The sequence below is a fragment of the Uranotaenia lowii genome, chromosome 2, assembly GCF_029784155.1.
Source record: "Uranotaenia lowii strain MFRU-FL chromosome 2, ASM2978415v1, whole genome shotgun sequence".
NCBI classification, from domain to species: domain Eukaryota; kingdom Metazoa; phylum Arthropoda; class Insecta; order Diptera; family Culicidae; genus Uranotaenia; species Uranotaenia lowii.
The window spans coordinates 103,388,412-103,414,023 of NC_073692.1; the positions used below are offsets into that span (position 1 = coordinate 103,388,412).

General features: G+C 38.2%; 2 protein-coding genes across 3 annotated transcripts in view; one reads left to right on the plus strand and one right to left on the minus strand.

Annotated features, from left to right (window-relative positions):
* Window positions 1–1,456: 1,456 nt before the first annotated feature.
* LOC129749602 (alpha-amylase 3-like) lies at window positions 1,457–19,436 on the plus strand. The gene is made up of 2 exons (XM_055744624.1): window positions 1,457–2,472; window positions 17,832–19,436. Exons 1-2 carry the CDS (start codon window positions 1,934–1,936, stop codon window positions 19,195–19,197), a joined length of 1,905 nt encoding a protein of 634 aa, XP_055600599.1. The 5' UTR covers window positions 1,457–1,933; the 3' UTR covers window positions 19,198–19,436.
* The window catches only part of LOC129749601 (protein expanded), a 194,552-nt gene continuing 188,160 nt past the window's right edge, over window positions 19,221–25,612 (minus strand). For both annotated transcript variants that reach the window (XM_055744623.1, XM_055744622.1), the window contains exons 4-6: window positions 24,731–24,810; window positions 21,328–24,646; window positions 19,221–21,263 (exon numbers count right to left, since the gene is read on the minus strand). In XM_055744623.1, coding sequence (XP_055600598.1) covers window positions 20,758–21,263; window positions 21,328–24,646; window positions 24,731–24,810 — 3,905 coding nt within the window. In that variant the 3' untranslated portion in view covers window positions 19,221–20,757. The remainder of the gene's footprint in view (window positions 21,264–21,327; window positions 24,647–24,730; window positions 24,811–25,612) is intronic.

Sequence of the window (25,612 nt, forward strand, 5' to 3'; positions counted from 1 at the left end):
AAATGTTTTTAAACGAAAACGTTAAAAAGCAAGTGAAAATTGATAAACTAGCATTTGTAAACATAATGAAGGTGTTTTGAATCCTTTATGATCAAGAGAACTCGATAAAACCATCAAAATAGAGACTGATCAATGTTCCCCCTAAACATCAAATTCTGAACAGAGACGAAATCGATTTTTGAATCAAATTAAAAGTTGTCTAAAAAATTTCTGCATCCATATTTTACATTCATTGGAGTCCAGTACTGGTTTTAAAAATATAAAACATGCCACATTCCCCTTAACAGAAAAAATAATCGAAATATATTGAAAAAAGTGATCAATCTTACCCCGGATTACGGTACCTTGAACTTAACGTAACCTGTTCCGACGCAGTCACATCGCAGCGATTCGGCATCGACACAAAATGAAATACATAAAATTTGACGAAGAAATGAAATTTACTTATTACGAATGTTAAGTGAAATAGTCTGTAAGAGAAGAAATACGATGTAATTATCATACACATACATAAATTCCACATTACACTACTTCACACAACACACATTTTAAAACGAAAATGAATTACCAACACTGCACACTCACAATATAGAATAAGTAGTGAGAAAACCTTGACGAAAAAGTGATACGTGAAGTGAAACGCTATAATTTAAGTGACATGTCAAATATTTATTTGCAACAATAAAATCACTTTTCAAACCTACTCGCGCGCAACGGACGTGTTTTTACCACCCGAAAGTTCGTTCGTTCTTGGTTTTGTTCTGCTCCGCCATCGCTGGTCGATTGATGACCGAAATTGTTTGCTGCTCACCCGAAATTCGATAGCCGTTTGGGACCCAATTCGTGGGACACTAACAACGGAATCCTGCGTCCGTACATAACCTATTTTAATACGGTAACTTTACTGATTCATGCAACAAATTGCAATAAGAAGATTTTTTCAGCACAAGTTAAACAACGAGTTGCATACAAAATATTTTGCAAAAACGGTGTCTTTAGGTTTCCCTTGGTTTGTTAGTTCATCAGTTATCAGTCATTATTGATTTCTCTCAAAACATATTGATTTCAAAACTTGTAAATGACAGAATATGACAAAATCTGACAAAAGGTTTGAGTTCAGGATGCCAAAACTTTCTAGAAGCGAAACTTGAAACATAGGCTCAAAAAATGCTACATAAGAATTTATATGAAACTCAGTAACGGCTTTTACAAATAATCAAAAAGTGAACTTCATATACCACCGGTTTGTCAGAATTAAAACCATGTCAACGATATTTCCCAAAACAGTTTTTTTTTCCGAATTTCCACCCAAACAAACCGGTATGTTTTGGGAAATTTCCCGCACGTGTTAGTGGAAATAGGGAAAACGCGCGCATGCGTTCTGGAAGGAGGTTTATGGTAGCAAAATATTTTCCCTCACTAGCTATAAAAATATTTTCACATATTCTTCGTACGTAATAGTGAGCAGTCAAGGTTGGAAAAATTTTGCCTAGAAAATTTAAGTAAAAATCAAAATTGAATGATCGATTTGAGATCGAAATTCGTCTAACCGTCCTGAAGCACGTGTCGTCGGGATGCCAAATTCGCGAACCAATTAATCGTGATCGCGTAAATGGACTTAATTTGTGCCAATTGAATCGCATATTCATACCCACCACATTGTGAGCTAATTGTTAAGAGATATCGTGCGGGGGCTGCGACGACTGGCGCTCTGCATTGGTGTTGGTGCTCCCGAGTGGGGCCTTCCCGAGATCTGAATAGTTGTTCTTTGCGTCACATCGCGGACACTATTTACACTAGTTTCGAAGTTTGATCTCTTGCCGTTTATCATACATCATACAGTTGAGGTTGTTCGTTCGGCTGGGAGAATCGCGTTTTCCCAGTCCCGTGACGGTATTTTTAAAACTACCGAGTCGGGCAAAACGAAGTGGAAATGAATCATTTACAAATTTCTACCGATCCCACCTTGCTGGGTGCCGATCTGCCTGATTCTTTAACAACGTCTCCATCGGTATCGACCTTTCTGCCTGAAGAGGATACATCAACCTGTTTGCTGTTGCCGGAAACGCCAAGCCCTCCGCTAGGATTTACGCACCCCTTGACTCCCGGTATGGGTAATACTGAAAACTCGGAAAATATAACCGGTGATGATTTGGCCGCGGAAACCAGTTCGTCCGGAAGCTCGGGCATCGGCATGGGTGGCGGATGTACGGCGGGTGCATCCAATTTATTCAACAATCACAGCGACTATCAGCATTTGCGGAAGAAAAGTGATGGCAAGATTCAGGAGAACGGAATTCATCTCAACGGTACTTTGAACATCCCTATCACCAAGGACATGCCAAGCTTCGTGCACTGGAACTGGCCATTCATTCGGAAGTGCACATTTTTGGTGTTTCTCGGGGGCATTTTTGCGATGGTAGCCATTGTGGTGGCAATGATTGCGACGCTGCCTAAATCATGCAATCCACCGTAAGTATTACCTACTTAATTTGCAATTGAAGGTCAACAAAAGGTGACGCTTCACTGTTTGTAGTTTGGATTTGTGGCTCCTGTAGGCTATTGGACTCAACTTATGGCATACACCCACAGTTTGAGAATACACCTTCTGACATGTTCCATAAGATGAATTTAAATCATTCGAAAAAAGATATTCTAGAGTACATACATATGTATGTGGAGATTTGTGAGAAGCAAATGGTGCAAATGTCCTGTATGTTTGGATAACGTTCCACTGTTAAACATACCCTTTTTCTGACTGCGATTTTTTGTGAATGGTTCTGTAGAAAGCACTTGGCATATTTTACATCATTTCTAGAGCTTGGGTGTAATGACGCTGCTAATCTGGGAAATCAACAAACGAGAAAATTGTTTACTGTTATCGAGTGGTGATGCATACCTACTCTGAATACTGAAGAATATAAACTGAACAGTATATCGCATAGTATGGTTACTAAGAATTTATTTATCCAGTTTTTATTACTTCACCCAAAAAGATAGAAAAACGGTCATGTTGTTCATTGAATCCTGAAATTTAAGGAACATATAAAGAATTTCTACAGGATAAATATAATGCCTTTTTAAAAAACAAACAGTAACCGAGAATTTGCCAGTTCGATTACCGAATTGATACTGAGCTGAAACCAATCTTTAGCTGGAGGAATTCAACAACCGGGCGTAGAGTAAGTTCCGCAAAATGTTGTTTGTTGTTCAACATGCTGTCCGATCTGTATACAAGGTTTGCTCTTGAAATTTAATTTAATTGCGTTTAAGAAAATTTAAAATGAGATTTTTTTTATGAACACCTAACCCCTACGTGATGCTTGTGAAATCTCTATATATATATAAAAAGCAATTTCTGTATGTTTGTTTGTCCTCTATAGACTCAGCCGTCTTAAGAGCTAGAGGTCTGAAATTTAGCATGGATGCTCATTAGGACCAGGAAAGATGAAAAATGTTTTCAGATTTTTGGATGACCCCTTCTGAAGGGGGTCGTCCATACAAGACAAATATTGTTTTCGCGATATTGACGTTACTTTTCGTCGGATTGTGTTGAAAATTTGCACATGAATGTTTTGAAAAACGAGCAATCAATTTCAGGTGTCAAATTTTATGTAAGGGGTCAGCCAAAGGGGTCGTCCATATTAACTGTTCGCTATTTTTGCGATATTGACGTTATTTTACATCGTATTCAGATGAAAATTGGTACACGATAGTTTTGAGTAACGGGCAATCGATTTGAGGTATCAAATTTAGTGTAAGGGGCCGGCAAAAAGGGTCGTCCATAATAAATTTTCAGTTTCTTAGTGATATTGACGTTTTTATACATCGGAATGGGATGAAAATTTGCACATAGGAGTTATTGAGACAAACAACTGATTTAACTTATCCAAACTAAAATCGGGGGTCGGACAAAGGGGTCGTCCATGTTAACTATTCACTGTTGATGCGATATTGTCATTGTTGTACATCGGATTCAGACGGAAATTGTTACACGAGAGTTTTGAGAGATGAGCAATGGATTTCAGGTATTCAATTCAGTGTAAGGGGCCGGCAAAGGGGGTCGTCCATATAAAGCTCTTAATATTTTTGCAATATCGTCGTAATTGTACATCGGATTGGGATGAAAATTTGCACACGGTAGTTTTCAGGTACGGGCAATCTATTTCAGATGTCAAATTTTCTGCCAGGGGTCGACGAAAAGGGTCGTCCATATAAATTATTTTTTCACTATTTTTAGCAATATTGACGTTATTATACAATGGGTTGCTTTAAAAATTTGCACACGGGAGTTTTGAGGGAAGGGCAATTGATTCCAGATATCAAAGATTATATAAGAGCACCCGAAAGGTTGCGTTGTTATGCAATGATTTAGTCGAAATTTATACATGTTGTTTTTTGGCACGGTCAATTGATTTCTGTTTCAAATTTAGTAGCAGACGACAGACGAAGTGATCGTCCAATATTTTTGCAATTATTACTTAACAATGAATTCAGAAGTGCATCTGGAAAATGCTTGGCAATTGACTTTCATACAAACTGTTCATGACATGTTCCAAGTTGAAAGCGAAACGGAGTTCGTATGGGATCAGCTAGTATGCTTATAAATATAGAAAAAAATTATATGGCCAAAAAAATCTTGCAGTCCTTTCGCTGAAAAAAAAACCCTTTATTCTTGTTTTCATGTTTAAACAATCTGATTTGAAATGAAAAGCAATGTTATGTTAATTTTTGTCTTATTCATTTAAAATTTATGTCTTTGAAAATATATGGCTTCAAGCGTTTGTGTCTTTATCGTGTGTAGTTGTTACGTGAAATGAGATGATTCAGTTTTGTGATTCTTATCAGACTTAAATTTACACAAAAATTTAACAGTGTATAGTTTCTACAGTGAGTTCGGTCAAAATATTCAGTTTTTGTCTATAGTGATCCGGTCCGGTAAAATAACTCGAAATTCGATGATTAAAACCGGGTAATGTTTTCTAGTCAATCGGTTATTAAAAGATATAACTGAACTGATTACTGAACTGAACTGAAGGTACTCCGTATCTTGCAAATTCGGTAAAAGACAACTGGTGTCAGCGATTCCTGTTTATTTTATATGTTTTATGTTCGTATTGTTAAATCAGAAATACGAACCCGCTCATTTGCACCATAATTCATTTCTTCTTTTATTTTTCTATAAAATTTCAAAATCTTAAGATGTTTTTACTTAAAAGGACATAACCTTTCACCAATAGGGTCAATAAATTAAGCAAGAAACATAAATAACAGTGATTATTCTCTTCATAAAATAAAAAAATACGAACCAGAATTTTGAATTTTCTTCAGATGGACATGATTTTAATTGTTTTTCTGTTATTCAGTAAACCCGAAAAAATATAATTATGATCAAGTACATCTCGGATTACCATTGTTTAAAATTTCATTAACATTTTGCAATTTGATGAGTTAAAACGTGGGTTGACTGCTTTTTTTTTAAAGAGGGTTTTTACATAATTTGAATAGATTTAGATTATTTAGATCCTAGATTTGACCAAGGAGCTTATATAAAAGCATATTGGTCATTAAAAATCTTCGTGCAACTTAAGGAAGAATGGGGATTCTTGATTTCTTCGCTATATCTCGAAACAGGAATGTCGTACGAATATCAACTGTTCTAGAAGAATGTGCCAAATAGAATATAACAAGAATGCTGTTATCTCAACAAATTTCAAAAATTATATTTCTCGAGTTATTGAACTTCGTTTGAAAAATTAAACAACATGTGATTTGAAGATTTTTTTTCATCACTTCAAAATGTTTCTCACATGAAAAAATTATTATAAAAATCTTCATTCGAATATGCCAATCGTTTGAACCTCATAAGGCAATATTTTCAAACCAATAGTAAGTAAACTCTCAATTTGTATGTTGTGTATGTTTGAATGTAATATGTATGTTGTGGGTATAACTGATCCCTAGAGTTCAATAATATTACTTAATATCATACAATATATTACTTACCATTTTCTTTCGATCTACAAGGGCGTAAAATTTTTAGCATCAGTACCGTTGATAAGATTCCAAACCACAAAATTACCGAAAAATCACTAAATTACGGAAAACAAGTCCAACCTAATGTTCACAACTCAAACAAAGCTCAACAAGCTGATTGATGCCAGCTCTATTTCTTATAAGAATTTACAACCAAACGTTTGAGAAAATTCCTCAATTGATTTCAAAAGCCAGTCTTTAAGTAAAATTCGTGAGGAAAAAGAATAATTACTCCGGATTCACGTAGAATCGTTGGGATGCATCAAAAGCTCAGTTTACGTGAAAAATACCGTAGAATTAATTTTCAAATTATTTTCCGTGTAGATATTAAGCATTTGAACTAACGAACGTTTGCAAACTTTCCACATATCATAGCTAAATTATTTGAAAGTGTGTTACGCACTGCTCTTTTCGGACAACATGACTTGATCATAGAATCATTTAGGTACCTACATTATTAACATTTTTTATCAACTCTTCTCTCCCAAACGTTTTTGCTGATTGAATAAAAAGTTTGAATTGAATATGGTTATTTATGCAACAAGCTGCAATAAGATTTTTTTTTTATAAATTTATGCAACGAGACTTGCTGAGATAATTACAGAAGGTGATGAAAAAAGGAGTTTTGCATAGGTTTCGTTCACATTTTTTTTTTCAGCTTATTACATCTTTTTTTCCTTGAGAGCTCACTGCGACCAGTGAATGATGTATTGTGATATTTACCCCATGTTACTATTTAACAATAAAATTAAATTTTTAAATACGCTGCTGGTGAACTGGCAGTAAACCACATAAGGCTTTGATCATTTAGAATCCGGACAGTTACAAACATGTGTATTTTAAAAACTATTCATTTGATCGAAAAACTTTCTTTGGAAGAAATGAAAGTATTAATATGATATTTAATGTAAAAATATAAAAAAATCGTTAATTACAATAAATACTCCTACTTTATCATAAAATCTCTTTTTTTTTATCTTTGCGCACTTTTTTCCGCATTTATTGATCTATTATTTTTACCACAGAAGCTAAACCTTTGCAAAATCATGATATTTTACACAAATTCACAACCAATTGAAATATGGTTGAAACCTTTTCATGAGCAGGCATCTCGAAAAATTTTACCTCTTAAATTCGGTTATAACATGACTTTCGGTGTTCATCAGAACACATCTGCCATATTGCGTAAAAACCGGTTGCATAGATTGCGATCCATGGAACTCCTCAATATTAATTATTTACTTGGTGTCTACTAGTTGGGCAACACTTTTTACCTGCCGGAAACGGATTTACGGCATATTAAATTGGTTTGCATTCAGTTATTCCCAATAACCATAGACTTTTAACCATAGTTGAGATCAGAGGTTCCACTCCGATGCTTGGTTTGAACTTCGTGAAAGTTCTAGAGTGGCTCCTTATAGTTCTTAACCATTTGAGCCAAAAAAAAAAAATTTAGAAAAATCCAATAGTTCTTGAGTTTTCAAGTCGACAATGATGAATTTCCGAGGCTGTTGTGCAGCATTATTTTTACCATGTCTTTTTGCATCGTGAATATCTCTAACACACGTGAACTTAAAAATTTGAAAAAAAAAATAGGCAAGATAGTCCTTTTCATAACCAACACAACCAAGGACTAAAAAAATCGTATTCACATCGGAGCAGCCAAGAAACAAAACCGCGCGTAGTTCACAAAAGTTCTGACCACAGTAGGTTCGCGACTCAGCAAACACGTGATTGTAGGGGATTTTTTTCAAGGGGAATCCGATCGCCAGAAAATCGTGAGCGAGCCGTGGCAGAAAACCTCGCGAACCTCGCGATTCTGGTTCGTGAACCAAATTGGAAAACGCATTGCATACTTGATGGTCGTGTTTTCCGTTTCGTTATTTTGTCTCCACATGGTTGTTGGTTGCGCCAAATGCAACGCGTGGATAGATGAAATAAATCGATTTTTCAAAGTTCTCATAACAATTACATGAAAATAATTTACAATGTTGTAAATTTAAACGATTTATATAATTTATGAATTTAAGTTTGTCCTTTCTGATATTAAACAGCGTCAAATTTGACAAATTTTTATATTTATAGAGTTTCGGAAGGATGCGATCTGGCCCAGTGACAGATAGAAAAAATATTGATTTAATTATCCGAAGGATAAAAAGTTCCTCCTACTCCTAAAAAGGTGTATGGGGTGGAGGAAGGATCCAAAAAACAAACTACAAGTCCAATCTAGAAATCTGCTACTTCGGCATCTTAATTGTATCTCTTTTGTTATTTTCAAGTTTCTTCCGAAGTTCAAATTGAGGAACTTATATAAGTTTGGAATTTCAAATTTCATGTCATGGCAGAAAAAAGGAGGCATTAACCGTGCGATGAAGTTTTGAAAGCGAGAGAAAACCATTAAGATAATCAAGAATTTCAATGTTAACTCATTGCGGACCAAATACAAGATATCTAGTTTTTTTGCTTGACGCATTTCCGAGCCGGACGAACCGGGCAATTTTAAATAAAAACCTAGCAAAATCCGGGCAATTAATTTTTAAAATGTCCATTATTCTTAATTTCAAATTCGTGATACTTAATTCGAAACTGTAAAATTTAAATTCGAATTCTGAGTTTTGAAATCAGTTCTACGAATATTTAAATCTAATTTGTGGATTAAGAATTCCCAATTCAAATAGTAAAGTGTGACTTTTTCATTCAGAATTGAGTCATAAGAAGATCACAATTCCAAAATAAGTACTCTTTATTCCAAAATGAATTTCAACTGAATATTTTTCAATTTGGAATAAGCAATTTTCAATCATTAATTTGTCCATTCCGAACTTTATGCAGAGAGTGAGAAAATATAAATTTTAATAGGAAAATTCGTATAAGCAGATTCAGAAATGTTAAAATAAAATCTGAAAAACAAACTCCGTACTTACTAACAGTTCGAAACATAGAGTGATGAATCCATAAAAAAAATTTCGGTAGTTTTGAATCATAAATAATGAATGATTAATTTAGAGTTATTCATTTTAAAGTTGCGTTGTGAATTTTGATGATCGAAAAATAATCTTCAGATCATCTATATATATGAAAAGCAATTTCTGTATGTTTGTTTGTATGTTTGTGTGTTTGTTTGTCCTCTATAGACTCAGCCGTCCTAGAAGCTAAAGGTCTGAAATTTGGCATGGATGCTCATTAGGGCCAGGAAAGATAAAAAATGTTTTCAGATTTTCGGATGACCCCTTCTGAAGGGGGTCATCCATACAAGAAAAATATTGTTTTCGCGATATTGACGTTATTTTTCGTCGAATTTTGATGAAAATTCGCTCATAAGTGTTTTGAAAGACGAGCAATCGATTTCAGGTATCAAATTTTGTGTAAGGAGTCAGCCAAAAAGGTCGTCCATATCAACTGTTCGCTGTTTTTGCGATATTGACGTTATTATACATCGTATTCAAACGAAAATTGATACACGATAGTTTTGAGTGACGTGCAATCGATTTGAGGTATCTAATTTAGTGTAAGGGGCCGGCAAAAGGGGTCGTCCATATTAACTTTTCAATATCTTAGTTTTCGAAGGTGATGGAAAGAAAAAGAAAAACATGAGGTATCAAAGAAAGAAAGAACACAAGCCGTAAATATCATGAATCTTTCGAAAAAGATACAACGGCTCACCGGCAGGATTTGAACCTGCAATCTCAGCTTCAGTACAAAGGCGCGTTAGCCAATTTCATGTTCAATAATCACCGTTGTGAAATTGGCCAACGCGCCTTTGTACTGAAGCATAGATTGCAGGTTCAAGTCCTGCCGGTGAGCCGTTGTTCTTTCGTTCTTTGATACCTCATGTTTCTCTAATTCTTTCCATAACCTTCGAAAATTTGAATATTTTCAGGTACAAAGATGTACCAAAAACAAATCATAACAGTAGTATTGATAATATCTTAGTGATATTATCGTTTTTAAACAACTGATTGGGATGAAAATTTGCACATTGGAGCTATTAGGGACAAACAATTGACTTCACTTATCCAAATTAAAGTCAGGGGTCGGCCAAAGGGGTCGTCCAAATTTCACTGTTTATGCGATATTGTCGTTATTATACATCGGATGCATGATTATACATTCAGATGAAAATTGGTATACAAGAGTTTTGAGAGACGGGCAATCGATTTAAATTATTGAATTCAGTGTAAAAGGCCGGCAAAGGGGATCGTCCATATTAACATTCAATATATTTGCAATATCGTCGTTATCATACATCGGATTGGGATGAAAATTAGCACTCGGTAGTTTTTAGGGACAGGCAATCGATTCCTGATTGCAAACGTTTTGCCAAGGGTCGAAAGGGGTGTAACTTTTTGGCAACAATTGCGTTGTTATGCAACGATCGAGTCGAAATTTATACATGGGGGTTTTTGGCACATTCAATTAATTCCTGTTTTCAAATTAAGTAGCAGACGACAGAAAAAGTTATGGTCCAAAATTTTTGCAATTATTGCTAAATATGAATTCGAAAGTGCCTATGGAAATTCCTTGGCAATTGGCGTTTTCAAACAATCTTTTCATTACATATTCCAAGCTTAAAGCGAAACGGAGTTCGTATGAGATCAGCTAGTGAGTAAATAAAAATGACGAAAAAATGGTAGATAAAAAAATTGCAGAAATCAATTCAAGAAGCTCAATCGAAGGAAATTCAGGCAATAAACGATGATTTCAAATCCAGTAGTAAGATCAAGATCGGATTCAGAGTTAATGTTAGAGATTATTATAATCGGAAAATAACAATGCAAATTCGTAATTTATTTTCCGACGTATCATTAATTCTATCGATTTTTATCATTGATAGAAAATGATGTATAAGTAGATTTTTTTTTATTAAAAAAGATTTGAATTAAGAATAACATGAATTTATTGTAGTATTTAAAAACTGCTTTTCCGTAATTGTGGTCGAAGTCCGTTTTCGCTTGGACAAAATAAAGTACGCACTCTTACAATTCGGGTTTTTTCTCTTCTTGGAAAATTGTTTCGTCTTCTTATAAGTTAAAAAGAATTCAATTCTCTGCAAAAGCCTTCGGAACTAAGGGTTTCATTGTTTCTTCATCCTTTTAGAGGCATGTGAATCCGATAAGGTGGCGAAAAAGCAAATTTCCGTAGATATTTGTATCCCTAAAGCCAAAACCCCGAAAAAAAAGTTTTTTTTAAAGAAAAATTACTTGAAAACTCTTCTTTTAAAATTGAATTAATTCATCAATTTTTTTTATGATATTCACTTCAATCCAAAAATCATTGATACGTATGCATTAGGGTGTCCCAAAATTGCATTACTTCTGGGAATCTGGGGGCTCACCCTCCAAATGGTAGATTAGGATGTGCAGAACAAATTTTTGTATGGAGCTGACTAAAAAAAATCATGTTTAGAGGTTCCGCAAGCGCGATCTTTAAAAAAAGTCCACTTTCAAAAGATTTGATTTTAAATAAATTCTGGGTCCAAAAATTTTCATAAAATTTAAATATTTTATATTTTTTTAATTTTGTTTGAGTTAAAAACTACACGTAAAAAATACAAAATGAATCAAATTTGTATCAAAATGTAAAACTAGCAAGCTATTTTCATGGAAAAAAAATTTTTTGGTCCAAAAATTTTGAATTCAACTGACCAAAATGTGTACCAAGCGTAGAATATTTTTGATACCAATGCCATAAAAAGATGCGGATTTTTGTGCACTTAAACTTAGCTGAACAAAACATGTGGTTTGTATCAACGTGTGAACAGCTATTCACGATTTAATGCTTAACAAAAATAACAATTTAGGATATTTTTTATTTAATTTATCAAATTTGTCCTAATAAATACCTACTTTAAAATCAAAATACTTGCAAAAAAAAGACTTTTATGGTTTAAAGGAGTCATCAGAAGGCCATATGCCGAGTTTGAGCAGAATCGGACAACAGGAAGGGGTTGCACTGAATCTAAAGTGTGAAAGGGATTCTTAGACATAGTGTTCTAAAGAAGCATAAAAAACTGGTTTTTCATCATTCATTTTTGTCTTTACCAATCGATTGCTTGATTATGAAGGTTTTATTAAAATTTCAATAAAGACTAACATTTCACCTGAAGACTGCAACTCGATTGGACTTAAAACAAAAAAGTCATGGCTGTTCCAAGATTGTATTTTTGTGGCAAATTGTCGTTTAACACACAATGAGTACTTTTTACTCATTGAGTTTTACAGGACAATTTGTAACCAAAATACAATCTTTAAACAGCCATAACTTTTTTGTTTTAAGTCCAATCGAGTTGCAGTCTTCAGGTGAAATGTTAGTCTTAATTGAAATTTTAATAAAATCTACATAACCAAGCAATCGATTTATAAAGACAAAAATGTATGATGAAAAACCAGTTTTTTATGCTTCTTAAGAACACTATGTCTCAGAATCTCTTTCAAGATTGAGATTCAGTGCAACCCCTTCCTGTTATCCGATTCTGCTCAAATTCGGCATATGGCCTTCTGATGACTCCTTTAAACTATCAAAGTCCTTTTTTGCAAGTATTTTGATTTTAAAGTAGGTATTTATTAAGACAAATTTGATAAATTAAATAAAAAATATCCTAAATTGTGATTTTTGTTAAGCATTAAATCGTGAATAGCTGTTCACACGTTGATACAAACCACATGTTTTGTTCAGCTAAGTTTAAGTGCACAAAAATCCGCATCTTTTTATGGCATTGGTATCAAAAATATTCTACGCTTGGTACACATTTTGGTTAGTTGAATTCAAAATTTTTGGACCAAAAAGTTTTTTTTCCATGAAAATAGCTTGCTAGTTTTACATTTTGATACAAATTTGGTTCATTTTGTATTTTTTACGTGTAGTTTTTAACTCAAACAAAATTAAAAAAATATAAAATATTTAAATTTTATGAAAATTTTTGGACCCAGAATTTATTTAAAATCAAATCTTTTGAAAGTGGACTTTTTTTAAAGATCGCGCTTGCGGAACCTCTAAACATGATTTTTTTTAGTCGGCCCCATACAAAAGTTTGTTCGGCACATCCTAATCTACCATTTGGAGGGTGAGCCCCCAGATTCCCAGAAGTTATGCAATTTTGGGACACCCTAGTATGCATATGTTTTCTTGTTGAAGCTTTACAAATGGAATCGTGGTTGTCTTTTCCAAATTTAAGAAACAGTTATGGCATTTTACACTGAACCTCTACTACAGAAATGTAGTGATTTGGATGAAATTGTGAGGCTCTAAGATTTGATTTGATTATTTATTCCTTAAACGGTTGTTAAAAATCATCTTTAGGGTCTTCTTGTGTCCATTCTAATCCATAATTTGGTCAAGAAGGTTTGTTTAATTCAATTGACCACCCAGGAGTTGACATGGCAGAATGAATTTGATCTAATATTTAGAGTTTCATTAATCTTGAAACGCTGTAAGTTATCTAAAAAAAATTGTTTTTTAACAAACTTAAAAATAAAACATAAATATTCCATACAATAATTGAAAGAACAGCGGAAAATGAAGAACTTCCTGCTGCTGCTTGAAGCACAATTTATTACCCATACGCGTACCTAAAGAGACGCACAGCCTGCCTACGGAAGAAAATCGAATAACCACGCGTTCCCTTCCCAAAAAAAGTTCATGAACCTTTTCGCTAAATGGTTCGTGAGCCAGAATCGCGGGGAAAAATTTTCATGTATGTTACGATTTCCACGAGCGAGACAGGATTCAAAATCCAAAAGAATCGTCTGTTGGTTGGACTGCCTCGCTCGTGTTTCCTATGGTTCGCGAGCCTAAGGGATTTTTTTTCACAGCCTGCTCGCGCTTTGGCGAACCTTTAAGGGTAAAAATCGTAGACGAGCGGGAATCGCCACTCGTGTACACGATTTTATTAGTCCTTGAACACAACACTGCTAAAGGTTTGCATATCCAAGCTCCAGTAACGTAGCTATCACCGAAATAAAGTGTCCGAATAGTAAATGATCATAGCTTTAGTTCATACAATCTAGTCTTGGTCGTAAGTAAATTCGGAAGTCGAAAGTCTGACTCCCGAAGTAAAATTTGGTGTTGACGCCATAATATATCCTAACAGGCTCACCTAAACTGTTGATTGTAGAGACAGTTGATTGCTGATTAAGCATCTTGTCCCAATCGGGCATGATATCAAAGATTTATGTGTAATATAAATCCTTCTTAGGACTAATTTGCAACCATATGCTTTTACCATTATAATTTGGCCCCAAATGTACGCTATCTCCGTCAAAGGAGGGCGTAGTAATTGCACCGTTTTGCATAATGTTTATCCTTCTGAGATGCTGTTTTGTTGAACAATGGTCAGTCAAGAGATCTGTGTAAGTACTTAACTCGTGCCAACCCAGCGAAAATGAAATCGTATCAGAAATGATAACTTAAGTCGCCTACAATTGTGAATCGCAATTCAAACTGCATAGTGAAAAGATCGTATAAAATGTCGTCTGAACTCAGGTTAAATAGGATATAACAGAAAGTCCGCCATGTTTGTTAATTTTGAAATGATTTTGCTCCTGCGCCGTCTTCAAGTGAGAAAATCATCGTCTTGTTCTCTCTGCAACCTGCAGTGCATCCAGATGGCTGAAAATCAGATAGGAATTGATTAATACTGACCAACGAAAGAACTGGAAAATATTTTCGCTGGCAACGATTTGAAGATAATCAGAGCAAAATCTTGCACTCTCTTGCATTTTTCCGAAAGGTACGAATGAGGTTCCGGATAACACCCAGTTGGTGTAGTTTTTCGTCGCTTGAGAAGAAATGAAATTTATGTATGTTGTATATTGTTTCCACTTTGGTTGGTAAACGTTGTTTTTTTCAACTTCCATCCGATTATTATATTATGTATATGGAACGTGTATTAAAACAGCATAAGAGCAAGCTACAAAAATGTTTGCTTGGAACTTAAGTTCAACATGTTTTTTGGAGAGTCATGTGCTTATTTCAATGAATCTTTTCGCATGAGCTGCTATACAAAGGTGGAGCTTTCAAAGTTCTTGAACTTCATAGTCAAAGCACTCTTCTATACTCCTCAGAAAGGTTCAGGTCTAATCATCAGGCCCTGAAATCCTTCCCTAGCTAGCTAGTCTGTTGGTTCGTTCCCTAGAATACCGCAATGGACTGGAACCAAGAATTAAAATAGTCTGTTCCTTATGGCCAGGTTTCTTAGTGCAACAATATACTTCCATACTAGTTAGGAGTAACAAGTGAACGAACTTGGTGCTCGAAGAGCGCCCGGCTGTCGGAGAACATCTAGATACTTGTGTACCTGTATCCACTCAAACAGGCTAAAGTGAATTCTAGAGTTACTTGAATTTCAGTCTGGGATACTGTTCCCCTAGGAATTGAGATTCTGAGTCTACGTCCAAACCCCCTCTCTTGTTCTTTTATACATTTTTGAAGTTTATCGATCTGGGAGTAACCGCAGGCCCAGCTGACTAACACCATTTACTATACACCCAAAAAAGAGATTGCATAATTTCGATGCCGCTCAGCGCTAACTCTATGCCCAAAATACGCTGAAAAATGTACTATACCAAAGATGAAATGTCTAGAAAAGCACTACTGGCATAAAGAATCGAGCTCCCAAGCGAAATTAGGCATGATCACTACATTCAAGCGAAACAAGAAAAACATTGTATGGGATTTTTATCGTATTGGATCATTTATCCCTCCCAAAATAAAAAAAAATAAAGTGATAATCGAACCCAACGTGTAAATATAAAACCTACCATCCCACCGGCGTTACAGGGACTCCCTTTATCAGGCCTCAGGGCGACTCGCTTAGCAACAGGAAATCGAAAGGAGTTCAAACTACAAGATCAGGAAACCTCCAAATATGCATTTCTCGATAATTTTATACACAATTTGCCACAACTATTTTTCGGTAATATTCACAAACAAAGTAATGTCCCTAGATGGTTACGGTACCTTTTTGGGCCAAGCCCTGATTGTAGGTTTTGAAGATGGCGGACCTTCGACGAGGGCAACGCTGCTACTGATTAACTGCTCTGTCGGTCCAATACCAACCGAAAACCGGGAGGTTCTTTCCGGGAAACTCGGCTACGAGGAATGGAGGATGAAGAAACTAGTTGGGAAGGTTGGTTGGTCGGTTCGAAGGGTTCGTAGTTCGGAATCGACCACAACCTTCGACGTATGACCCTTTTTAGGTTATCGGTTATGCGTGACGATCTTGACCTATGCCTATGCAGAATCTCAGACCAGGGACAAAGGGTTGTTGTCCCGCCAAATGATCGAATTTGACGTTAGTGTTCCGTCTTTCAGCGGGAACAAAATGGCGGCTCGGCGTCCCATGGCTTACCTGTACACTTTGTACTTCGCAGTTTTATGTTACTTTTGGTAGTGAGGACACGATCGCTTCGCCTTCGTCAATTCGTCGGGCGTCGCTACCGATCGGGGTGGTTACCAAGCAGCGCGGGTTTCCATGGATGACCCTCTGGTTTTGACGGTGTAGAAGCTTCCTAACTGCATCTTGTTGCATCTGTTGTCGGCTTTGAGGGCTGCATTATTTGGGGAAAACCATCACCCATCATTTATTATCACTTCGATTTATTGGATCCACTCGCGACCAATTAGTGCAACCTCGATGGAAGTGTTATCTCACGCTTCAAAACGCAAAATTCTTATTCATTCACACTGCGCTCGGTTTATCATTCGACAATATCCTTGCTGGTAGATTGTTTTTATCCTGCTTTGTCTTGTAATGGGATATGGTTTATGTTTTTCTTTCAGACATATGCAATGCGGTTACGCAGAGAGGACAATGCCAGCTACGAGAAAGCTTGTTATTGCTGGTCAGCATTGAATCTTATACCGAAAACTCTACCTCCAAGGAAGGTCATTATTGAACTAGAATCTGATTTGTGGGTGTAGTTATTAGTAACATTGTATTGTATGTCTAGTTTGAAAACGGGCTCCATTCAATCGCAAATATTTTCATTAAGTGAGTTTATTTTAAATTTCTTCGGCATTTTTAGATGACCCGTAAGATTTCCCTCATAAAGAGTGTTGTTTTTGGAGAGTCTCCAGGTACTACGTTCTGTTTCTTAGAGCAAGTTCACTGGTGTTGGGAAAAGTGGTAAAAAATTTGTCACTTTTAGCACATTTTGAAAATTTTGCCATGCAAAAACATTTTCAAGATCTGTAACACTCAAGTCTTTAACAACACGTGTTGTAGTTTAGCATGCTGTGACGCAAAAATAGAAATATTTCAATCACATACGGTTGAAATAGAAACAGTGCTTTAAAAAAATACAAAGCCCAAAGATTTAGTCCCCATTTTTTCCTACTTCTTTAAAGCAGACCAACAGGGCTATTGTAGGCTTGGCTATTACATGCTCTATCTACGGATTCTATGATAGCTTCGAGTCTAGTATAACGCCTAAATATATCAGCTGGGATTCGTAGTGAGGCACTTGCCAAACTAATGTTAGGGGTTTTAAAGCTGTTCATAGTGAATGCTATCACAGTAGTTTTGGAAGGGTTTCTGGGGATTTCAAATACGTTCTCATGTTTTCTCCAAACTATTATAATTACGTCGTCTGCAAAAATTTCGAATCCCATGGATACAAGTTTGTGAGGAGTTCGTTCACGATCAATATTTATGTCATTCATTAGCAAGGCACTAGTCCAGTCAACGATTTATTACATCTTCAGTGGATTGAAGTTTTTGTATTGCTAAAATGTGTACTACAAACCTATGAACATATCTCTAAACTGATGTTTATACAATTTTTCTCTCCTTTCAGTGTCGCTTGGTATAAAGGATCCGTATTCTACGAAGTTTTCCCGGCAAGTTTCCAGGACACCAACGATGACGGTCTCGGGGATATTCGCGGCCTCATTGGACGAGCGGAATACTTCAAAAGCCTAGGAGTGGCAGCAGTGCGGCTGAACTCAATTTTCCCATCGAAACATTATCCGGATCACTTTCAAGATGTTACCTCACTGACGGCGGTCGATGAAGTCTTGGGGAAAGTTGAGGATTTGCAGAAGCTGGCTGCAGTTCTTCATGAGAGAAATATTTCGTTGATTTTGGATTTGCCGATTTTCCCGTTTATTGATCACCTGAATCCACCGACTATCGATGTAAATCATTTACCGAATCGTACCGATGAAGCTCCCACCAGTGAATATCTTCGGCTTGCCAGATCTATTAATGCAAGGGGCTCGGAGAACATTGTGACAACGGTATTTCGTTTCTGGTTGGCCCGCGGAGGAATTGATGGATTCTATGTAAAAGGATTGGAACATTTTAGCGATGACCCACTACTGCTGGAGAATATCAAAGAATGGAAGTACACTTTGGGTGGTGATCGCGTTTTGATGGTTAGTAAGGAGTTTATCGATAAAGTTCCCGGTTCGATTGTAACAGATATTTTGAATCACGTGGATCTGGTTGATGTGCGATTGGATGTCGCAAATGGAACAGATTCTATTGCCAATACAGTTCGCAGTGCTGTCGCAGGACACATTCTGAGAGATGTTGAACACCCATGGATTCATTGGAGTTTGGGAAGCGTTCATGACCGCCGTTTGAGTTCAACCACTAGCTCGAATATGACGTTGGCAGCAACACTGATGCAGTTAACTTTCCCGGGAACGGTAAATATTTTCTATGGAGATGAGATAGCGCTGGAGGAAGCTCACGATCCTACTGGCGAACACGAAGAAACTAAGCATTTACATCACCTATCGGTGATGAGTTGGGACGGCCATCAGAATCAGTTTACCGGTCGAGGAACCCTCCCGTGGCTACCGAAAAGCGAATCCTCGTCGTATCATCATTTAGAGTTGGTAGTTGAAATGATAGCTCTGCGAAAACGATCACCATCGATATACCAAAATGCCGTGACCAAGGAAGAGCAGGTCCTTCCAAATACGGATGTGAAATCGAGTCAGAATGATGTACTGGTGATTCAAAGATGGTACCCGAGGAGACATTCATTTGCAGCAATAACCAACTTTGGCGAGAAGAATGTGTCTCTGGATTTGTCCGCAATGTTCTACAGTGGCGAAATCGTGGCCGGTTCTTCGACCAAACGGGACAGGATATATTTCGACCGATTTGAAGTGGGACCCCTGGAGACCGTGATTGTGAGACTACACAAGTAAAAGTACACCCGCCAAGGGCAAGCTTTTTAATTTAATTTTGTTTTTATTTATGGATTTTTTTCTTATAAAGAAGAAAATTCGAATAATATCTAAACTACACGTTACTTAACATGCTAGAATGTTCTGTACATATGTCAACCTTAACTGTGTTGTATAGAGTAGAGAGAATGTTAATAAAATATGTTTTTAAAATATCTATTAGGAAAAAACATAACGATTACTTTACTACTTCCTAGAAACAGTTCGTACTCGTTTTTTTTCTCTTCTAAATCAGTGATTCCCTACACACAAAAACCGACCCGCTCAATGAGCAGTTGCTTTCGAAAATAAAAAAAAAATTCTTTTAAATAGAACTCATCGTAACCTAAACCAATGCACTCGTGCACTTCTTAATCAACAAGTTTTCTACCGTAAGTAATTTGAGCAAAATTTTACTTTCATCGTAACGTATGCCCCTGGTTGGTTTTTGATGTTTTGCAAGATTCCAAGATTGCTAGATCAAAAATCTTACTTTCGCGCGATCTCTACAGTGTATAAATATGGCTACTCACTTTGAGTGTTTCAAAGCATTATTACGTGGACATTTTACATCAAAAAATTCGCAGGGGGTTTCACTTAGCTAGTACTTTGCAATCGTTCACTTCAACCATCAAATGTTGGGGAGATTACATTGGCCTACACGTTCACTCAATTTGTTACGCTAGTCAAATTAGTCTTGTCCTCCTTGTGTGCAGTTGAAATTTACTGTATCCTATGCTAGGCTAGTTGCATGTTGCATATTAGCATACACCCTCTGCTGCAATCAAGAGTAACAGATTTGGCACGTTCTCCTGTTGTTTTTTTTCTCTTCTGTTAAAACCTAACGCTCAAGTACATTCAAAATTGATCGGCCAAATTAAGCATATGCTCTTCTAAAACATTTTCAACCAAATCCATTCTTTAAAATTAACGGTATTTCTGTACGCCTTTACTCTCGATAGGTCTCGATTATTTACACTAAATTTATGCTAAAGCTACAGAGGAAATATGAAAACTAGGTATGCCTAATTACACCTTTTCTTAACGAATCCTGAGAATTTTTCAATATTGAAAGAAGTGTCTGTAATTTCTACGCTGCACTACGGGTACGGGTTGGTTTGTTCTGTTCGTTATTATTGCTTTTACTAGATATAAGCTTCACTGAGCTTACCGATTAGAAAGGAAGAAAATCGTAAGAAAGTTTGGAACAAAGTCATTGGGAAGTGCTGATAAATCATTGGAAAGATGAAAAGTTGTCAAACAACGAAAGAGCTCTCTTTATCGGTGGGGTAGAAAGAAATTTCGTTCCAAAAACTTCCTATCGATTTTCCGCGTGGCTAATTTCATCGCGTCATATGAGCTAATATTCCATTTTATAAAAATGCAAGTTTCTCTCTTGAATTGATACGAGGTGAAAAAGGGACAATTGGCGCTTATTCATGTAGCATGACACAAAATGTTTCAATTTGTAAGTCTATCGGTTGATTTTTGTTTGTTTTGTTTAGTTTTTCTTAACTGATGCTGCTTCTTCGTTCAATCAAATCAGGCACTGGGTTGCGATGAGCTGTAGCTCTTCTGTTTGGCCGGGGTCGGATCCATGACGTAGTTGTTGCCTTCGGTTGTCGTTTGACCCGGCAGCGGCGGTAATTTGTCGTTCGGATGACGATGGCTAACGATGGATGATTTGCGGGGCTTGGCAAGTTGGGTGGTGCTCAAACCGGACACCGGATATTTCGATTTGTGTAGTGGAGAGCTTTGCTGAAGGCCGGGAGGTGTGCCGGGGGATCCAACTAGGGCCGGATTTGTCATGCCGCCAGTTTTCGGATGCTTAGGCATGACGAAGGCACGGGTTTGTTTCAGAAGCGAACGATCGTGCATGAGAGCCGAAATGAGCGGCAGGTCGAGATTTTTACTTTTCTCGCGTAGCGTTTTAATGTCAATGTTGCTGTTCAAAGTACTGCAATCGAAGTCGGGATACTGCTTCCTGAGCTGAGCTTGAAGTTTGGCACTCGGCCCCGAGGGTTTGCTCGGAGTTGGCTTAGCCGGAACTGTAAGAGAAATCGGAGAGATTAGTTTCTATCTTTAAACGGAATTTTGAAAAATGTATCTTACCATCAGGAGGTTTTTCTGGAGAAGTATTAGCTTTTGTTGGTATTGAGGCCTTGTGCTTTTCTGGAGTCGGAAGAGGTATTGGTGGTTTGCGAATGGCTTTCCGGGTTTCGTAGGGTGGAGGCGGCGGGGGAAGTCTGCGGAGTTTCGGTGTACTTTCTACCGAGTTGAGAATGTTATCGTCCGACCGGGACCTTACGAACATGGACGAAGAGCTTGTTGAGACCGGTCTAGGTCGAAGGGGTGGAGGCGGTGGGGGTTCGTATGATGAACAGAGACTAGCTACCGAAGGACTGTAGAGAGGTGAATAGGCTCCCGGTAGTTGAACGTAGGTATCCGAAAGATTTTGTGTAGATGCATAGCGTGAGTTGGACGATAACGCCATAGAGAGATAAGGTGTGCTTCTGTAGATAGCGTGATTTTTGCAAGCATCCCAGCTTCGATTGTTAGCTCGTACTGTGTGGTATGCCAAATATGGTGGTGGAGGTGGGCTTTGAGCCATGGCAGCCAGGATCGATCCTTGCTTTGCATCAAGGTATTCTTGCTGACTGATCGATGGGTCTTGAATGGGGTAGATAACGTAGTCCACATCGCTGTATAGCTGCTGCTGGTAGAGCTCTATTTGGGAACGAGCCAACTGACCGGTGTAGACTGTGGCCAGCGAATGTGCGGGTGGTGGGGGTGGAGGTTGTCTGGGCATTGTGGGTGGAGGTGGTGGATGATATTGGCGGGGTTTTAGTACTGGTAGCAGAACACAGGTACGGTGTGATGGTTTTGACAATTCCGGGTATGGTGGTGGAGGCGAGGCTATCGTTTTGTGGTATGATACGACCGGAATGCCGATTCCATTGGTTGTTGTTGCCGTGAGTGCTGATGGAATTGGTGACTGTGAAAGATTACCTATGTTATTGATTGTAGGTGCCGCATAGCTAGGTTTAGCAGTATCACCGACTACACTAGTGTGAGCTTTCAGTATGTTTATTTGAGGTCTGGTTGTGATAAAACGAGCTGGGGCCTCTTCTGGGACTGATTGTGTGCTCGGAGGAGATATAATCGATCGTTCTCGGATCATGTTGGGTGGCTTTTGTGGATATGGCGGAGGATCTCGCAATGGAATTACGGGAGCTTCATCCGGTCGAATGTCTGGTCCTCGTAAGCCTGTTGTTTCATGATGAGCATTATAGGGAGGAGGTGGAGGTGGGGGAGATTCATCAACATTAGTAAGACTTAAGAGTGATTGCCGTTGTGATTGTATATTGCTATCTATTCGTTTTGGCGGAGCAGGTGGAAGTACATCGTCATCGTATTCATCTTCAGTAGGAGCCGTATCTTCACTGCCTTGCAGATAGCTTTCACCTTCCAGGGGTAGCGGAAGGGTCACGTAGTCACAATCCGAGTCCAGCGTGTGACTGACTGTTTTGCGTGATGGGTACGTTCCTCGACCAACAATCAGATCCGTCAGCTCTTCGGCGCTAAGTAAAGCATGCTTTTTGTCTGTCGGATCGCTACCATCACCTCGGAAAGATCCCGCTGCCGAAACGTTTGAATCAGATCTCATTCTGAACTCAGCAATGTCGCTATCCAACCGAGGTCGGAAATCCCCATCAACAGAATCAACGGGTTCTAGTGGTTCCGCAATTTCACTCTGGCATGGTTGGAAACACCCATAGTGAGAACTTTCGTGCGATTCCGATTCAGCAATTTCAGAAGATTGACCAGTCATTTCGCTGGAATTCATGGTATATACTCCACTGGTTTCGGTAGGCGGAACATGTGCAAGAGTGTAGACGCCAGAGTTGGATTCCTCCTCTTCTTCGTTGACGTCATGTTCCAAGCATGTACTAGCCGCTACGCTTAGCGTACTATTCTGGGCTGTGTGACTGTATTCTAATTCAAGGCTACTGCAAGACGATGTTTGTCGTCTTTCTATGGGGCCGTTAGAATTGCTTGTGGGAAGACTGATACAGTCAGTGGCAACTACTACAGTACTGCACGTTGACGAGCATTGCGAGCCAATGTTGTGTTGTGAAGACGGTGATGATTCACACTCCTTCGTAGATCTTTCTTTCGTTTCTGTGCTATCGCTGCCGATGGAACGTACGGTTGTGTTGGATCGTACTGATAGTGCAGCTAATGTATCTTCCAGATCTTTCAAAGAAACCTGACCTACCGATGAAGTCTGTCGACTCACGCTGGGACAATCGAGTAGATGAGCCAATGCAAGACTTTCTGTAGATGGAGCTGCTAGCGTTGCAGAAGGTGGTGTATTGATCATGATCTCTAGTTCATCTTCCGAATGCACCCGGTCACTTACTATTCCAGAGGTAGTGTTAGAGCTTGTACTCGATATAACTGATATTCTCTGATCACTTTTACTTTTGTATGGTAAGTTCAAAGCTCGCGAGTACAGGTAAGGGTATCCGTGAATGCAGCTGCTTTCCTCTTCTTCCCGTTTGATTGCCTCCGTCAATCTAGGAGCAATTTTCATAGAAAATTGATGCGTCTCTCGACAGAGAGCTAATATCATTTTGTTTTTGTCATCATTCATTGAATATAGTGTGATTTTGTTGTCACCCGAACGAATCTCAAATTTCTTCCTGTCAAAACTCAGCTTGCTAATGCTAGGCCAGTTGAACGTCATGGTGGTTGAGTTGTCCATCGTAATTTTGATACCTTTTGCGTAGATGCTTAGGGAAACCGATCCGTTACCGGGTTCATTTTTCGATTGTTTCATGCGGAATACGTGCGCATTGATGACCTCGTTGAGATTACAGGCTTCGCGAATGTAGTGCGTTTCTGCGTCAGCCCTAGACAGTCCGCGATTTTCTCGATGGCAAGAACTGAGGGCAGAGATACCCCATGTAGTCCACAACGCCGGGTTGATGAATTCATCCGGTCGGAAATACTCCGAACTATTGCCACTGTTGCCGGTATTTGAGTTAGTGGTGGTGCTAGTGGTGTTGATGCTGCTGGTATCGTTGGCACTGCCATTGCTCACAATACTGCCCGGGTCTTCGACGACGACGACGTTGATACTGTTACTGCTACTGCTGGATACACCCGTAGTACTGGTGCTGCTTCCCGCTTCCGCCGCATTCTCGTCTACCGTATCGCCTAGTTCGGCTTGCAGCGACAGGCCACCCAACAGCAACAGCGACTGTTCGGAACAGTCTTTCGGGAGGTCCCGATTGATGGCATTGTATTTGAGTTGCAGATAGTAGTTGTGCCGGGATACTTCATCGCGCAGCATCAGTGGGCTCTCGATGTAGAACTGCACCCGAAAATGCAGCTCCAGGAGAGGTTTTCCGTTGGCATCCAACCCCTAGGAGAAAAATATATATTTAAATATGATAAAACATATCAGAGGGTGCTTGAATGATTATTCTAGAAATGTGCCGACACTTACATGGGTGTGAGATGAACGCCAGCTTTTGGGGCCATACTTGGACAGTTTGCTCTCGGGATCGGCAAACAGATATTCGCCATCTGTAAAGATAAATCATCGCTTTAGTACCCAACTCGTTTTTGGATAGGTGCTAATATGATACACACATCGATGGGATAGGCATATTAAGTTATGAAACCGATTAATGAGCAATCATGGGAACGATTCCATTACATACATAATTTGCACTACTGAGCAGAAAAAATAATTGACTGTTAGTTGTTGGGTAGCTATAAATGTGTTTCTCTCTCGATTAGCAATGCTGCTGCGAAGTGGCTTAGCCCTAACCCAGAGAAGTGTGTATGGAATGCATACGCTAGATAGTAAATATTTATAAATGGCGCCTGTCTCGTATCATTGACGCATTACTTCACGTTGTCGTCGTCGGGCGAAAAGAGTTTTCTGCCATCAAAAGTTTCTTTTCCCACCAACCTTTCAACGGGTGAAGATTTCGTCCTAGCCATCGCAAAAAAAAACTCTTGAAACGAAGAAATTAATTGACATTGGAGTGCATTTACCATTCGGAGTAAAACCGAACAACACGATGTTTTACTTAACCGAAGCATGGTGACAATTTTTCTGGATTTTTTTTGCAACTCAACAACGCGAGCAGCATCTTAGCTCTGCGTCAGGTATGCAGCAGAGATAATAGAATACAGCTGTTGCGCCTCGCGTAGATTTGGTGCGCAGTTTTCAATCGATCCTCTGTGTGTGGTACAAACCGAACTTCAGCACTAAGCCTAAGTATTTAAGTAAGTACCAGTGCTAGTGTACGTGCTGCTGCTGGGATTCGGTACCTGCTTGACTAGTGTGTGCTGTGCGCTCAAATACCTAGGCCAGATC

What these genes read in the sequence shown, in the direction of transcription:
- LOC129749602 (XM_055744624.1), top strand. Translation starts at nt 1,934, where the DNA reads ATGAATCATTTACAAATTTCTACCGATCCCACCTTGCTGGGTGCCGAT. An exon ending in CCTAAATCATGCAATCCACC is followed by an intron (nt 2,473 to 17,831) that starts GTAAGTATTACC and finishes CTCTCCTTTCAG; the next exon opens with TGTCGCTTGGTATAAAGGAT.